The sequence below is a fragment of the Echinops telfairi genome, unplaced genomic scaffold (genome assembly GCF_000313985.2).
Source record: "Echinops telfairi isolate 266 unplaced genomic scaffold, ASM31398v2 ScPeMD7_16;HRSCAF=60, whole genome shotgun sequence".
NCBI classification, from domain to species: Eukaryota; Metazoa; Chordata; class Mammalia; order Afrosoricida; family Tenrecidae; genus Echinops; species Echinops telfairi.
The window spans coordinates 4,250,054-4,267,524 of NW_022103913.1; the positions used below are offsets into that span (position 1 = coordinate 4,250,054).

The 17,471-nt window shown below is 43.2% G+C and overlaps 1 protein-coding gene across 1 annotated transcript in view; it reads left to right on the forward strand.

The window, feature by feature from the left end:
- Positions 1-17,471, forward strand: part of GK5 (glycerol kinase 5) — a 91,264-nt gene that overhangs the window by 7,635 nt on the left and 66,158 nt on the right. Inside the window, exons 3-4 of the mRNA XM_013007099.2 lie at positions 1,704-1,779; positions 8,138-8,231. Of these exons, the coding sequence (XP_012862553.1) occupies positions 1,704-1,779; positions 8,138-8,231 (170 nt within the window). The remainder of the gene's footprint in view (positions 1-1,703; positions 1,780-8,137; positions 8,232-17,471) is intronic.

Consider the following 17,471-nt stretch of genomic DNA (forward strand, 5'->3'; position numbering starts at 1 on the left):
AAAAACTATAAAGCTATTTTGACAGTGCTGTGCTGACTCCAGACATTCTGTTAAAAGGTTAAATCCAGGTGGTTTTTAAAAAAAAAACACATTTTATTGGAACTAATCCATGCATCATACCATTTCATAGTTCAGCCATATCAAGCAGTGTTGTACAATCACCACCACAGTTTCAAAACATTTTCTTCCTTTTTGAACTCCTTAATATCAGGTTCCCCTCATCCCCCATTTACCTCCCCCATCTGTAGATACACCTATCCTGGGTTTCTAATACCCCAAACATAGAAAACCACATAATTGAGAGTCAAGAAGGCTACCAAAATGACAAAATACAGCGGAGACAAACCCCAGTATGAAAATATATATATATATTTAAAGCCAGATAAGTAAGCGCACTGTGAGATAAGTCTGATACATGTGAACAAATTATTCTCATATTTTAGGCCAGGATTCTGGGTGGAGGGAGGCCTTCACAGTTGTGAGTTAGAGATAAGTCCCAATCACATGCTCATAACTAAGATTAATCCCCACAATATCCTCCCATAATAGTGCCACCTTAAAGTTACCGCTGACGAGCACGGGGCTGATTGCTAGCTGGCCCCGCAGCTTTATCTGTAGGAGCAGTCATGTGGCTATTGCTCTCCTGCTCAGGGGACAGTCACACCCCCTTACCTGCCCCCAGCAGTGGTGTTAGATTAGTCCTCCATTGAACTCAGGGACCTCTAGGGTTCGGGTACAGCCCACTTGGTTACATAATGTGGTTACCTGCATTAGGGGACTTGCGTGCCCCAAGAGTCTATAAGGCAATGTGAGAATACAATCTCTCTCTACTCGGACTTAGTTCCTGAAGCCATGGCAGAGGTAAGCACCTAAAACTTCTGTCTGTCTCTTAAGTTCTTGCCATCAGTTACACAGCCGTCCCTTAGAACCTGTGTGGGTGTGCAGCTGCATCTCAGGGAACGGGGAGCAGCAGTACTGATGATCGTGCAACCCCGCTCCGTGGGGTCAGATGACAGAATTGTGTGTCAATGGATGTGTCGGATTGTGTAAGATATGGGGGGGGGGGGACTATTTAAAAAAAAAAAAGGTCTAAGGGATCCTGGGGGGTATGGTGAGGGAGGGAGGGGATGAAGGGAGCAGATATCAAGGAGTTCAAGAAGAAAGAAAATGTTTTGAAACTGATTGTGCTAGCAATTGTACAACACTGCTTGATGCGATTAAACTATGGGATGTTATGATATCTGTTAGAGCTCCCAATAAAATGATTTTACAAAAAGATCCTGTTGAACCATTTCTTTTCCACATTGCAGTCTTGTCAAGAAAGGTGTCGCTGACTTTTGTTCCCCTACATTTTATTTTATTGTTGAGAGTAGACACAGTCAAACCTCCGCCACCTCAACAGCCCGAGGTACTTAGTGTGGTGAACTTGATGCTGTGCATCGTGCGTTGCGCCCACTCTCACCTGCCTGTACAGACGTCTTTTCCCTGCAGTCTTCTAAACCACATCCCATCTGGTCTTTCCCATTAAACTTAGTCCAAGGTGTTCCTCATTTACTAGATCCGTTAAGCTGACTTAACCTATTGCTCGGCTTTAAGATGACTGAGTCAGGAAATATTTGGGGTGTATGGGTTACAGATGATTTTGGCGCCAGTGAATTATCATTATTTAGTGTCACTGACTTTGATATCCATGTTTCCTTTAGCTGCTGGAGTAGAGATGAATCAAATTGTTGGGCTTGGCATTTCGACGCAGAGAGCAACCTTTATTACGTGGGATAAGTAAGTGTGCTGTGAGATATGTACCTTGTTGCTGCTGTGAAACCTGTTTGGGCAGTTGTGCTTTGAATTAGGAACACGGTCCTTGTTAGAAGGGACGGAAATGAGCCCACTTACTGGCTTACCACAGTATTCCCTGCATGTCATCTGGGCTAGATTTAATAAAACAACAATAAGACTCTTGCTATCACTCAAATTCTTTTATTCCCTCTTTCTCTCTGGCAGTAAATTAGCTTTCTGGTAAGTATGAATTGGGTGATAAAAGTAATTTATACTTAAAAAGAATCAAGGGAACCAATGTGTCGCAGAAGCACCATGCTATGATTCATACTTTGCATGTTCTAGTCATGCCACATTTGAGATTTCAGTATCTGGCCTGAAACATGTACAGACAAAAGCCCTGATCCCATCATACTAGCCGTGCAGTCCACACCTTTCCTGTTCTCAGGACTGGATGCTCCATTATCCTTAAAACAGGCATGATCTTTAGCTATTAGATCTCTTTTTTACAGAAAGAAACGGAGGCTCAGAGTAATGTGTACACTGCTCAAGATCACTCAGTAAACAGAGCCAAGATTTGGCCCCAAATCTTGGTCCATTACCCCCATATTCTACTCAATATGTGCTTCTTGCTTTTTAAAACAACAACAACAACAACACCTGCAAAGTGAATCTTTGTTAGAAAGCACCAGACGCCAACGTTCACCTGGAATTTCAGGCAGTGGATAAGGAAAGTGGCCTGCAGGTATGGGAGGAGTGAATCCAAGAAATAGGAAGGGGCTTCCAACGTTGGAAATTTTTCATTATCTTTTCATTCCATCTTTCCGTGAACTTTTTCTGAAGCTTCATCATACATTCATGGTAAATAAGCATAGACATGGCCTCTAATTCAGTATGAGGGAAGAAAAAATTTAAATTTGCCAATATTTTTGGTATCTGATATGACAGAAACTACAGAGAATGTAAGAAGAGGGACTGGTTGGGCGGTGGTGTGTGTGGTAGCGATGGGCGCCCAATAGAGGAGATAGATGTGTGTACATATGGATCAGAGACTCACTGGCGATGGGTCTTAGTCTGAATGGCCCTTGGGTTTCTGAGATCTAAACCTTTATGGGAATAGAAGGCCTCATCTTATACATGAGTTATTCAGACAGTTGGCTCATACAGTGTAGAGGCTGGCATATCTGAAATGTTGGGGCAGACCAGCAGACTGGAAACTCAGGCAAGGACTGTTGTTACGAAAGAAACAACAGAATTGATGATGCAGACTTGAGTAGAAATCTATGGATTTCTGCAAATGGAAAACTGCTCAATGTCTGTGTCACAGTTTTGAGGCAGAATTCCTTCTTCCCAAGGAAACTTTGGTTTCCACTCTTAAGGCTTTCAACTGATTGGATGAGGACCACCTATAATATCCACTTCCCCCCACATTACAAAACCTCTAAATTCATTGCCCTTGAATTGATTTCAACTAGTGCTATGGTAGGAACCCTGGTTGGGGTAGTGGTTATGAATTGGGCTATGATCTGTAAGGTCGCCAGTTGGAGACCACCAGCAGCTCCGCAAGAGGAAGACGAGACTCTACTCTCATAAACAGTGACAGTCTCGGAAACTCACAGGCAGTTCTACCCTGTCCCATAGGGTCGCTATGAGCCGGCATTGACTGGATGGTAGTGAGTTTGGTTTGGGTTGACTGTCATGACGATAGGATCACCAAACTGACGCATAACTGTGTCTCAGAGGTGGTTGTGATGGGGGTGGTGTGCTGTTGAGCAGATTCCATCTCTGTGAGGACTGAGTAGAACTGCCTGATGGGGCTTCCCAGGCTAAAGTGTTTCCGGGAGTCAATTGCAGGTCTTTTCTCAGAGCGGTTGGGGTATTTGGACCTCTAAGCTTTCAATTAGCAGCTAAGCACATCAACCCTGTGCCATCAGAGGTGGAAGGGATGGAGCGATTGGTTTTGGATTGTGTGCATGTAGAATTCTCCTTAAAGCAGGTGGAACATTGGTCTAGTCTAGACTGAGGCCTGGCTCGTCTCCTCTAGACAGGTTTTCTGTTTTCAGTGCATGGTGTTTTTCAGAATGATACCCTTATGCCCTGCTAGTTCCCTGGGACTGGCCGATCTTAGGTCAGATATTTGTCAGAGGATGGAATAGGTAAGCTTGTCTATGTGGACCAGAGTTTCTAGAGAGGCACTGGTGATACTTATTTGCTTTGACAGGCTGCCCTGGGTGTTATATGATGTCTAGCAGTCTCGCTGACCTCTGCGCACTCGTTATCAGTAGCATTCTCCCAGTTATGACAACCAAAAATGTTTCCAGACCTTGCCAAATGCCCTCTGTGTATCAAAATCACCCCCACTTTAGAAGCCTGGAGCAGGAAGCCTGCCATTCACAAGGAAGACAGGAGTCAGTTGAGTCCCTGCAGATGGGCTTGTAAAGGGATATGATTTCTCCCTAAAACAATGAACTTGAGTTTGGTTTCATGGCTGTCCTTTTCCCCCAGGTTTGGAATGACTATTCTTTCCTGCATTTTGGAATCTCTGCTTGTATGTGCCAGCTATTTTTTCCAAAAGAAACCCACCCATGTCTGTGCCTCATTTACTGTAAGATAATGAAGACTTGCAGTGCACGCAGGGGCTCACTGTGAGTCAGCATTGTCTCGATGGCAGCGAGAGTCACTACACAGAGGACCCCAGTGGGCCGCTGCGGTGTGTAAGGCTGGCAGATTCTACTAGCTCCCTGACTCCTTTGTGACTCACCACCAAGGAGCAGACAGCCCTCACTTAGCAGGAAGTACTTCTTGCTCATTTTTTAGAAAAAGAAAGACAAATCGGACCCTTGTGGAACAATCTCTTAGTCCCACGCCCAGCCAGCACCTCCTCTCCCCAACGCATTGTAGTTTTCTCTCGCGTCCGAGGGCATTGCTGTCATCATGGCTTTAGAAGTATTATTTCTCTCTAGTTGCTCCCAGCAAGGTGAAAACTCTGGACTTTGTTTCTATAGTTCTCCTTTTCTCACCACCCGGAGCCCAGGAAGCTCAGTTTTATGGCCTCTTTTCAATCCTGGAAGGTTTTGTTGTTGTTGTTTTCAATGTTCTTAGGATTTTTTGTTTTGTTTTGCTGCAGTATAAGAGGGAGATTCAAAAAAAATTGTGGAAAAATGAAACTGAAAGATAATGGAATTTTTCAATGAATTTGTTGAAGCCCCACATATTTAATTAGTAGTGCATTTAGCTTGTTTTCTAAAATAATTCTTAAGTGTTTTCATTCTGGTTGTTATAAATCTCTTTTTGTTCCAGGGCAAAAATCATGAGCTGTTTTGTTTTTTCAGTCACCGTGTCCCTTGGGGAGCCTTATGCCAACTAACCCCAGCGGCTCAGGGCGTGTGCCAGTTAGCAGCGGAAATCATTCTGAGTCACGAGAAGGGTCACTGGGTAACCATGTGAGGGCTTCTGGGAGTGAGGCACTGCTGGTTCCTGAACTGAGATATATACACATACGTGCAGCAACCTGCAAGGACGCTGCAGACTGCTAATACAAGTATATACCGTAGCTGCCTCGGGTTCCCATAGCACCAAACATAGTTTTAATTTTAGTATTTCATACTTGCATAGCAAATAAATCATGGTGCTTCCTGATTTCTCATATAAATACCAGGGTACATCAAGAAGTATTGCTACTAGGCTCCAGTTTATATGGGACAGGTTTATTACAAACCAACCATGTTTCACCCTGTCTCTGATCTGTAGCTAGCTTTGGCCAAAAAAAAAAGCCCATTCTCTCAGTGACTTCTGAGAGAATCCGTTGGTCCAGTTACATTCAAGGCAACAGGCCGTCTCAGGAAGCTAGGCAACTGCTTGCTGGGACTCCCAAGGGGTAATCCTGATAGATTTTCTCAAAAACAGTGATCACAGAAGTTTATTAGGAACAAGTTTTGAGAAAATTGGAAGCTGTCTTGGTGAGAAAAAGGGCCAGGAGAAAGTTGTATGGAATTTTTTTCCTGTGATGGCAATGCACTTGCTCATTCTTTGAGGTTGGTGAAGGGTCTCCTACAGGAATTTCATTGGGAAACACCTCACCTCATTCACCCTTCTAACTTGATCCTGTCCTTCCAGAATGATTTTTGTTTCCCAAACTCAAATAACACCTAAAATAAGCGCTGTCTCTATCTGTGGCAGTTACATAATCTGTTGTCATTTTGAGACTAAAGAGTGAAGGGGTAGAGTTTAGCCTGTTCACTGGGAGCCAGATACAGACTCTCTACTTCGTATTCCTGATGTCAAGACACATGGCACTATGCTAGAGCCCTGGAGCTGGAGGAGCCATGTAGAAACCCATGCCAGTGCACCGGATCCACAAGACTCTCCACCCAGTGGCCTGTGACCTTCCTTCAGTTGGCGTCATTGCATGTGTCTCCTGAGTCTGAAGAGAAATTTATAGACTGGTATTGGCTATATGGGCTACTATCAGACTTATGGACTTGATCTGGACTGGGCTGGGATGTTTTCTCAGTATTCAGTTGTTCTTGTATATAAAGCTCTTTCTTATACACATATGAGTGTCTATGAATTTGTTTCTCTAGTCTACCTGGACTAACACAACATCCTTTCCAGTAGCCAAACTGTTGTTTTGCTGTGTCAATCGAAGAGCGCAGGGCAGAGTCTGGGAAGGGCTCGAGCGAAGTGAAAATATTGCCTGCAGCAGTATATAGCCCTAGATGGCAAGTATGTTGAGAAGCCATACCTTCGAATTTTGATATTTTGGTTTAATAAAGGTTTCTATGGGTTTATAGCAATATATATTTTTTACTTGCCCTCATTTATTAATAGCCATAAGAATAGGATAAAGTTTTAGAAGACTTCAAGACAGTTCATTATGGCTTCTCCTCATGTCTTCTTTAATTGTTGACAGGGAGAAACTTAACTCAGTGCTGTGTAAATATTAGAACATGTACCACTCACTACCTGAGACCAGTATTCTAGAATTAATGCTGTTATGAATTAATGATGCTACTTTCCTCTTGTGATGTTTCCCCGTCTTTGTTCTTCAGCCCATTCTTCTAACTCATAATTATGACTTGTTCCTGCTTTGGGACCTTTGACCTTAGAGTCCATTTTGTGAGGAATGTTTACCCTCCAGGTTAATTTGTATGCATTCTTGCAGTCATTTCTTCTGTCTTCCTTGGCCCTAGATTAGGTTTGTTCTCCCTAGCAACATTCGCATGGCTCCCGTGCTTGTCTTCATGGAGCTTGTTTGTATTGTAATTCAGTTGTTCAAAAATTGTTTATGTGTTTGACTTCCCTGGTAGAGGGGTATTTATAGGAGGCAGAACTCCATGCCTCTCTGTTCACTGCTGTGTCCCCAGCTCCTGGCACACATGCGTTTATCATTCTTTCTAAAATCTGTGATTGAGAATTGTATTTTTCAGTATGTATGCACTCCTGTAGAAGTTCTCCAAAGAAACACATGGCTTACATTTCTATCAAACAATGTGGTGGGCCTGGTTGGTGGGGCAGCATGTATTTCTTTGTGAAATAACGTCTTTAGTACGTGGGCCAGGTGGCCAGCACCTGAATGCACAGTCCTCAGGCAGTTCACGGTCCAGTGCAGATGCAGAAGTGTTCTCAAAGAGGGTACAAAAAAAAAGTTAGGGTGCAGCCTGATAGGCCCCTGCCCTATGTCCCTCTTTTCCACTGGTGCGGAGGCAGTTAGAGAAGAGAGATTGGCTCACCTAGAAGGGGCCTGAGGGGAGATTTCATAAGGCTCTTCAACCAAGTCTTCAAGGGGAAATAGAAGTTTGCCAAGTGGGGAAAACAAGTTTCTGGCAAAGGCCAGGGGATATAAGAACATGGTGTTCCTGAAGCATCAAAAGCATTTTGAGTTTCACAGGGTGAAACAGGAAGGCGCAAAGCTGAATTGCATCTGGCTCAGGAGGTGGAAGCTGCTCGTACCTCCTTTAAGAAATAGGAGGCCAGGGGTGTCCCGGAGCATGGGAAGCCTAGTGAGACTTTGGATTTGCAGTTGTGGAGAATGAAGAGGGAACTAACTAAACAATGAGGTGTGTTACATAATGTAGATAACTGGATGGATAATTAAGTTGAAAGATAAGGGGTAACTATTATGAAGCCAAGTTATTCAGTAAAGCGTAGCTCAAGTGGTGATTCCTGGTATCTTAGAAAGTCAGTTAGCCTTTGAGGGTGGTTGGTAGGAAGAAATAAAAATTTGAATGATTAAAGGTTATAAAGAGGTTGAAAGACTGCTATTTGTGCCCTGATATTTAGTTTTCTCTTGTAACCGCTCATAATATAATATAGTGGCTAATTTACATTGTTCTTACAATTCTATTTCCATTTCTCTTAGGACAACGGGAAATCATTTTCACAACTTAATAAGTTGGCAAGACCTAAGAGCTGCTGATCTTGTAAAATCTTGGAATCGCTCTCTTACAATTAAGGTAGTCTTTTTTTTATAATCTGAATTATTTTCCTGGTAAAAGTTTTCTAACTATATATTAATTTTATACTTTTCTGGCTGTATTGCTTCAAAGGCATTAAGAAAAGAACACACACTCACAATCTTGTAGTCTTCCTAATAAATGGTTCTGAAACCACTATATGCAGAACAGTGAAACAAGATCCATAGTGCAGCCATAGACAACAACTCAAGATGGATCACATGCTCAGTGTTAGACCTGAAAGTCTGCAGATCATAAGAGAAAAAAGTAGGGGCAAACGTAGGGGCCCTAATTTATGGCATAGTCTGTCACACATAACTAAGAAATTCTCAAACAGCAGAAGACAGTGTACTCAGCTGGGACCTGCTCAATGTTCTGCTCACCAGTAATTTCCCCAAAAGAGTGAACAGAAAACCAAAGGCTGAAACAATTGTGGCGATGACATGTGTGACAAAATTAATCACAAAAATATATGAGAATCTCAACACCTCAACAACTGAAAGAGAAACAGTCTAATTTTACAGTGGACAAAGGTTGTGAATAGACACCTCACCAAAGAAGATAGTCAGGTGGCTAGAAAATGTATGAGGAGATGCTCCGCTCATAAGCGGTCTCAAGCAGATGCCCTGTGATCTACTTGATTCAAACTCAAAGCACCCTTAGAAGAAAAGAGATGCCAATTTAAGCAACAGTGAGGGCTCTCCTTCAAGCAGTGAATGATCAAGCAACCAGAAGCCACATGCGGCAAGAATGTGAGGAGAATTTAAGGAGAATGGATGGTGTAAGTTAAGGCAAAATAATAATAATATGAATACATAACATACTGAGGGTTTAAGGAGGCGGGAAGGTGGGGGAGGGAGGGGATAATGGGGAGCTGACATCAAGGAGTTCAAGAAGAAAAGAAAATATGAAAATGATAAAGGCAGCAATTGTACAATTTTGCTTCATCTAATGGAACGATGGATTGTATTAATATCTGTAAGAGCTCCTAATAAAATGTAAAAAAAAAAAGGATGTGAGGAGATTAGAACTGGCAGATAGCACTGGTGGAACTGTAAAATGGTAGAACCACTGGAACCAATATGGCACTTCCTTCAGAAACTAGAACTAAAGCTGTTGTAAACAGTCCCACCCTTGGGTCCACATCCTCGGGGAATAGGAACCCTGGCACAAATGGAGATATGTGTTCTCGTATTCATCACGGCATTACCCAGTTTGAAAACGCTGGAAACAACTGTGGAGCCCGCCGGTGGGTGAATGGGTAAACAAACTATAGTATGTGTACAGTGGAATATTGTACAACATTTTAAAACTGATGAATCCACAAAACAGCTCACGATGTGGCTGAACCTGGAGGACATTGTGCTTACTGAAATCAGTCAGTCACAAAGGAACAAACATTGTATGAAATCACCATTATAAAAAGTCGCGAAAAGGTTTACACACAGAAAGAAACATTGTTTGGTGGTTACCAGAGAAAGAAGGGGAGGGAGGAGAAATAACTAAATATAGACGAGATTGTCTATTAAGACTTTGTACTCTTGGCTTCCGCATGCACAGAATCAACTGTGTATCAGAAATAGTGGTGGGGAAAGTGATCACGGGAGTGGGAAGTCCTCCTGAAACAGCAGTTAAATGGTCAAAACAATCCCTCAAGAATGAGAGAGTTTAAAGTGTGAAATGCCATTTACGTAGATTTAGCATTATATTCCGTTTTATAAGTAATTATAGGGTCTCTGATTCTGAATGAACTCCATGGCAGTGATTTCGGTTTGTGTTTGGAGAGGCTGGGCTTGGACTGCATGTAAGTACATTGCCATTGTATGGAAGTGACTTGTGACTTAAGTGTCAGACTATTTAGGTCATCATCAGGGGTGTTGGAACTGAGATCCCCATCCCCCCACCTCGTGGATCCCAGGGGATGGTGGTATTAACTTGGGTAAGGAAAGAGCGTACATAATAATGGGGAGGTCAGCACAACATGACCAAGGCAAAGGGAGACAGCAGGAAGTAAGGAAGAGTAAAGGGCACCAGTGGTGAATGCTATTACATACACAATCCCCCAGTAACAGTAGCAGCGAACAGTGGTTTACAAGCAGATCCACAGTAGGTATATAAGCTGAGCAGGTGTGAGATGCCATTTGGGAATGCACCTTCAAGCACGGACAGGTGTGGCAGAGGCCGTTCCTGAGTCCACCTTTGTGTGCGCTGTAAACACATTCAGACAAGACGAGGTGGCGTCAAAAAGCTGGTGAAAAAATGGAAGTAAAAATTAATAAGATTTTTCACAGCAACTTTTTGAAGCCCCTTGTATAGTATGTGGTATAAACGTTGCACACTTCTTAGCCCTGAGTCACAGGACTTGAGGGTGTAAGATAAACAGCTGTGTGCTTAGGGTGTGTGAATTTTCTGTCATCTTTTAGAAGGAGCTCTGGTAGGTCAGTTGTTACAACACATTTCATATAAACAGTGTCCTATCCTCTACCATGGAGCTACGTTACAACCGAGTCCACTCACCCGGAGCAAAGAAGAATGAAGACAATCAAAGATTGAAGGAAGCAACCTGAGGACATGGCATGGGGCTTGTCTGACCTCCATCCATTATACAAGGGGAAAGGACCATCAACTCCAGGTCTGCCCAAGGGCGAGTCCTCTAAGAATCCTCCTCCTTTGTCCTGTTCTGATACCATCCACCATCCCTGCCGCAACACTTCACTTCTGTGCTGGATTCCATAAGTTGCTGCAGTGGCCTCACCGGCAGTACTCAGGATTATGTGATTTATCAGGGAAGATGCCATTTTGTAGGGAAGGCTTCAGAATTTTAAAGATATAGTTCTTCTGCTTGAAATACCTCTTATCATCCCACTGGAAGACATGTCCTCTCAGCCGTGTGGCCTTTGCTTCAGTCTGTGGGCCACGAAGCCTACCTGCTACTTAGCTTCATGGCCTCTGTGCTGCGCCTCTGCTCTGTCCCATGGTCTAACTTCTGTAACTCAAGATGATACTTCAAGCAGGAATCTCACACCCTGTTTGCTGGTGGCCCTTTGACCTTGATGGTCATGGGATTCTTTCACTTTTTCTGAGATGGCAAAAATGATCAATCTCCATGTTGGATTCCTCTACATGTACCACCTGGTGATTTGATGGGAGTTACAATGACTATGGCAAGAAACACCATATCAAGTAATTTTGCGTCACTGCCCAGCCTAGTGAGTTAGTGGAGCACGTGAACCACAGCCCACACTAACTTAATCACATAAGACCCAGATAGTGCTCAGCCGCCATCATTGACTGGGACCTGCCCTGTTCTGGCCAATTTCACAGTAGAAGATAAAGGGTATGGAATAGAAAAAGAAGGTAGAAGAAAGCTCAGAGTTATAAAATACCAGATTTACTGATCGGATAGAGACTAGGAGAATCCCTGAGACTGTGACCCGTAGGTGTTCTTCACACAGTACTGAAGCCCTTCTCAGAGGTCACCTGTCGGCCACAGGAGAGACAGGCACTGATCTCCCAAGGGATCATGCTCCTCAGGACAATCAGCTATACAAGATCAAATGCAAAGGTCAGGCAGGAAGACTGGGAAAACTGGGTGAATGGAAAAAGCCCAGGAAAAGGGAGAAGGTTGACACATCAGTGGGGGTGGGGTGGAGTGGGGGAATGCAGTCCAGTTCATGGAACAATTGATGTATAAATTGCTGGAAGGGAAACTAATTTGCTTTGTAAATTTTCACCTAAGTTGTAATGAAACATTTAAGAAAAGAGAGAATGAAGCAAAAAAGCCTATCAGTCACCCTGAGCGAATCTGTGAAAATGGCATTGAAGTTATTTCTGCACCTTTCAACCAAGTAATAAGTTGGTTCATAAAATAAACAGTATCACCCTCGAGTAATGTGCCTCCTTCAACCTCAAAAATGAAAAGGGTGGGAAGCTAGATGCATGGAAACGGGACAAAAGGAATGTAACTGGTGAGAAGACTGACACCTTCTAGACACTGGAACAATGGCACAGGACGCTTTGTAGGAGCTTGTCAAATGCACTCACTGCCCAACAGATAGAAGGGGGCTGGCCCTGCGAGGCTCCGAGACTGTGACACTTCACAGCAGTGGAAAGCCTCGTCTCCTCCCGTGGAGCCCCTGCTGGTTTTGAACTGCTCACCACGAGGCTAGCAGACCAATGCATAACTACCCTGCCACCAGGACTCCAAGCATAAACAGAAGAGAACTTTGTGTCACTTAAACAAATGGGGGTTTTAGTTTTTGTGAGTTTTTAAACCCTGATCACGTCTGTCTGTGCTCAGTGTCTTACATTTGCAGTTACAGTGGGTAATGGCATATGCTGCTTTTCCTGCTGCTCAGTTAGCGTAGGAACACTGATCACACTTCAGTAAAATGTAGAATTGTGTTCCCACCAGGGGAGATAGCCAATAGGCTTTACTTGCTACATTCATATATCTGTTCTCTTTAAAACTATTTAAATTTATGACAATTTTTTGGTGCAATGTTACAAAATATTATATTTTTGTAATTGTTCCACCCATCTCTAAATTAAGAATATGCTCCGTGTCATGGCTTGTCGGGAGATTAAATCAACCTGTGGGTCGCAACCCCTTTGGGGGTCGACGGCCCTTTCTCAGGGGTCGCCCTATTCATAACAGTAGCAAAATTACAGTTATGAAGTAGCAACGAAAATCATTGTGTGGTTGGGGGGTCACCACAACACGAGGAGCTGTATGAAAGGGTCGTGGCAGGAGGAAGGTTGAGAGCCACTGCGTTAGACTTAGATGTGACTGCACTTACCGGGCTTGGTTGTGTTGGCTCAGGCACACGGATGTGTGTGCGCCTCCAAAAGTGCAGATTCGGCCATCAAATCCCTGTGTGCCCAGGCTTCTCCCAGTTCACAATCCCTACGTTGTTTCTTTGCATGTTCCCAGGAGCAGGATAAGGAAACGAGAACCTCCCAGGAGGTTCCCTGCTGCCTTACATACTCCTCTGTGTCCATCTCCCTGCTCCTTACCTGGTCTCACGGCCGCACTAGAGAAACTCAAGGGTGGCCCAACGATTCAGTGCTCGGGAGGCTGCTTACTGAAAGATTGGTTTTTCAACCCACCGGTGGCTTCACAGGAGAAAAGACCTGGTGATCTGTTCCCATAAAGATTACAGTTCCCATAGAAACCACCTGTGGACAGTGTACTGTCATATAAGTTCTCTGTGAGTTGAAATTGACTCAATGGCACACATGACAATGATATGGCTGCAGTAGATGCAGGGGAAGATGGAAAATACTGTTTTGTACTAGCAGCAATGTGTATCCAGTTAAAAATCCAGGATTCTGTTTTATTTTGTTCTTTAAGGAGACAATAGATGTGGGATACATAACTAGCTGATTCCACAGTGTTTTCAAGTGGTGCTTGAGATGCAGTAAGCTAGCTGTCAGTAAATGACAATGACGACGACAATGGCATTGTAGAATTTTACAACACTGTCAACATCAGCTGCTGTTGCTTCTGTGGAGTAATTGCCCCAAATCTCTGGCATTCCTTAGAGTGAGATTACTGAGTCAGTTAGATTACTAAAGTAAATTTTCAACTCCTAAAATATTGCCAAGCCTGCAATAATTAATGCTTTAATCAATGAGTAGTATTAATTCTTTTACCACTTTACAGTTATTACTTTAGTAGTTCACAATTAAATGCTAGCTTAGTTTCCTAGTGCTGCTGAGCAGCAATTTCTTTTCTCTCAGTTCCTGTGGCCAAAAGTCCAAATCAGGGTTTTGACTCTGTCAGTTCCTGACTTGTCAGTAGCCCCAGACCATCGGCAGTCATCACATGGTGTCTCTACTCCCCCCGTGGGTGAGATAAATGCCCAGGAGTCCAATTACTCAGTTATATGTTAACTAATGGTTTAGTTTTATGAGAAACCACCAAACTGGCTACCAGAGAAACTGTAGCATTTTATAATTATCACCAGCAATGTCTTAGTGAGACAAGATATACATTCTAACCTAACTCCCCTCCATATTTTCACATCTTTGAAATCAAGATGCATTTTTCACAATTATAAAATTGTGCACTAAATCATCATTTATGAGCAGCGTTTATTTCCTTCTTGATCATTCATTAAGCTGTGGTTCATTCTTCTTAGGTTGTCTCATTTCTTGATTTGATTATTATTTATCTGTGTCTTCCCAAGAAAGCAGGATTTGACTGTATTAGCCTCTCTGTTTCCTGCAGGTCCACTCCCGCTTGATACATAGAAGGTACTTGATGAAATTCATGTCTGAAGGAAGGTGTTGGTTGTTCCGACATTTAACTAAAGGTGCAGGTGTGAGCGCTTCTAGTGTTTGTGTGGCATCGCCTTTTGCTATAGTGTCTGAGCATGAACCCGACACCCCAGAAGGATCTGGAATGGAAGTTTGATAGGGAAATGCATTAATTTCTTAGGGAAGGAGAAATCATTTCAGATCATATCATTTTAAAGTGCTAAAGCAGGTCGAAAGGATTGTGGGTGGTCACTTTAATAAGTCTTTCATTTTAGAACTAAGGTAAACCACGTGGCCCACAAAAAATCATGGAAGGTCTGAGCACTGAATAAGGGAAACAGATTGGAAGGTAGGAATGAAATGTTAGAGAGAATTGATTCTGCAGATTTTCCTGACGGCCAGCTTGTTATCATAAAAATGATTGAGGAAGGAATGTGTATTGTTATTAAATATATAATAGATAAACCAAAATATTTTTCTTTCTCGAGGGCTGGGGATAACCTGAAAAACCTAAGAAGTGGTTGGTTCTCTGTTAGTGTTTTGAGGTGCCCATCACCATCCTTGGAATGGGTACAGGGTAGGGTGTTTTTTAAGCATATAAAGGCCTTCAACAAATTCATGGGAGAATCCCTTAATTTTTAACTTCATTTTACCATGAACTTTTGATGCCCCTTAGATCTCTTGAACTTTAAAACTCAAATCAAGTTTTAATACGCAACCAATTCTCAACTCAACTTTAATACTCAACTCAAATTTTAATACTCAACCAAGGCTTTTTCTTAAATTAAACATTTGTTTGTTAAGAAGTAGATTTGAAACTGTATGGTATGTTTAAACTTGGATTATTAAATAAATATACCTGTTGAGTCAATTTTGAGTTAATTCACAGCGACTCATAGTGACCCTACAGGTAGCCCCGCAAGGTGTTCAAGGCTAGGCTCTTTATGAAAGCAGACTGCCTTATCTTCCTCCTGCAAAGCCTCTGGTGAGTTTGAACCATCAATGTTCCATTAGCAGCTGAGCACTCAACCACTGTGCTCCCAGGGCTCCCTAAGGTAAGTATAAAGCAAAATCTCTACTGCCATTGAGGGGATTCAGGCTTATAGCGACCCTACAGGACAGAAGAAGTACCCTTTTGGGTTTCTGAGACTGTACATTTTTTTACTGGAGCAGACAACCTCATCTTTCACCTGAGGAGTGCTTGTTGTGGTTGTGGTTGTTGTGGTTAGGTGTATCAAGTTAGCTCTGGCCCATAGTTACCGCATGTGCAACAGGAGAAACACTGCCGGCCTTGAGCCGTCCTCACAGTCATTCCTCTGTCCGAGCCCAGTGTTGCAATCCCCGTGTCAGCCCATCTACTTAAGAGCCTTCCTCTCTTTTTCTGCTCCTCTACCCTACCTAACAGGATGTCTTTCTCCAGAGACAGCTTTCTCCTGACATGTCCAAAGTATGTAAGATGAAGTCTTGCCATCCTTGCCTCTAAGGGGCACACTGGCCATATTTCTTCCCAGACAGATAGGTTTGCCCTTTTAGCAGTCCATGGTACTTCCAGTAGTCATCTCCAGCACCACAATTCAAATGCATCAGTTCTTAGGTCTCCCTTATTCAGTGTCCAACTCTCACATGCACATGAGATAGTGGAGAATACTGTGGCTTGAGTCAGGCTCACCTTAGTCTTCAAAGCAACATCCTTGCTTTTTCTTAAAAGGAACCTTGGTGGCGGGATGAGTTATGAATTGGGATGCTAACTGCAAGGTCAGCAGTTTGATTCCACCCCACTCAGGAGCACCGGCAGGGTCAAAATGATGACGTTAGAGTTAGCAACCCAATTCATAACTCATTCCACTACCAAGGTTCCTTTTAAGTGTAAACAAAGCACACATACACGCACACTCACTGCCATTGAGTTGATTCTGCACTCACAGTAGCCTTATTGGGCAGAATAGGACTACCCCTGTGAGTTTCTGAGGCTATAAATCTTTACAGAAGAGAAAGCTTTGTTGTTTTCCCATGGAGGGGCTAGTGGGTTTGAACCACTGACTTAGTGGTTAATAACCCAATTCATAACCAGGGCTCTTCAAAATAAGTATAGATAGTATTAAATTAAAAACAATACCAGCATGAACCAGAGAACCAGTAGAGAGGTCTGAGGGGCTGGCCCCAATCCCAACTATGTGGACATCCTCCTCTCCTCCCAGAAGAATTCACTTCAGAGGACAGCACTGAAGCTACCACTCAAGAAGAGGGACATATCTGATCAGAGCACACAGAAACAAACAAATGGGGAGGGAGAGAGAGTGGAGCACATCCTGGCCCACCAAGCCCTGAGGACGATATTCTTGCTCAGAGCAGCCAATGCATAGGGCAGGCCCCATCACAAGACACTACATCCCTCACTGACCCATAGTGCTAAGGGGGACAAAACTGGAGACACTGGGAATTGTGCCCAATCTGACCACATCACACGGAGGTGAAACACAAAGGGAATGTAACAGAATAGCAAGGGAAGCAGAGCAATGAATTCCCCTGGGAATAACAAAAATAGACTGTGGGGCCAGGGCATGGCACCCCATCAGACTTGACCAGAAAACATTCCTAAAGGTCAACAAGCAGACCTTCAACTGTTTATAGGCTTCTCTTTTTCCTGTCATTGTTTTGTTTTCTTTTGTTGCTTTATATTTTGCTCTGTCTTATTTTTGTGCATATTATTATTTCTGCATGTCTATCTAGGTAAGATAGGTGGGATAAACAATCTGGAGGAGAAAACAACAGGACCAATGGTTCCAGAGTAGTGAGGGCTGGAGGGACATGGGAGAAGGGAGGCGGGAGAAAAGGAAGTGGGTGTAAACAAACCCAGGGAGAAACTAACAAGTGATCTAAAATTGATGGCAAGGAGGATGTAGGAGGCCTGGTAGGGCTTGATAAAGGCCTATGTGACCAAGAGGAATTACTGAAACCCAAATGAAGGCTGAACATGAT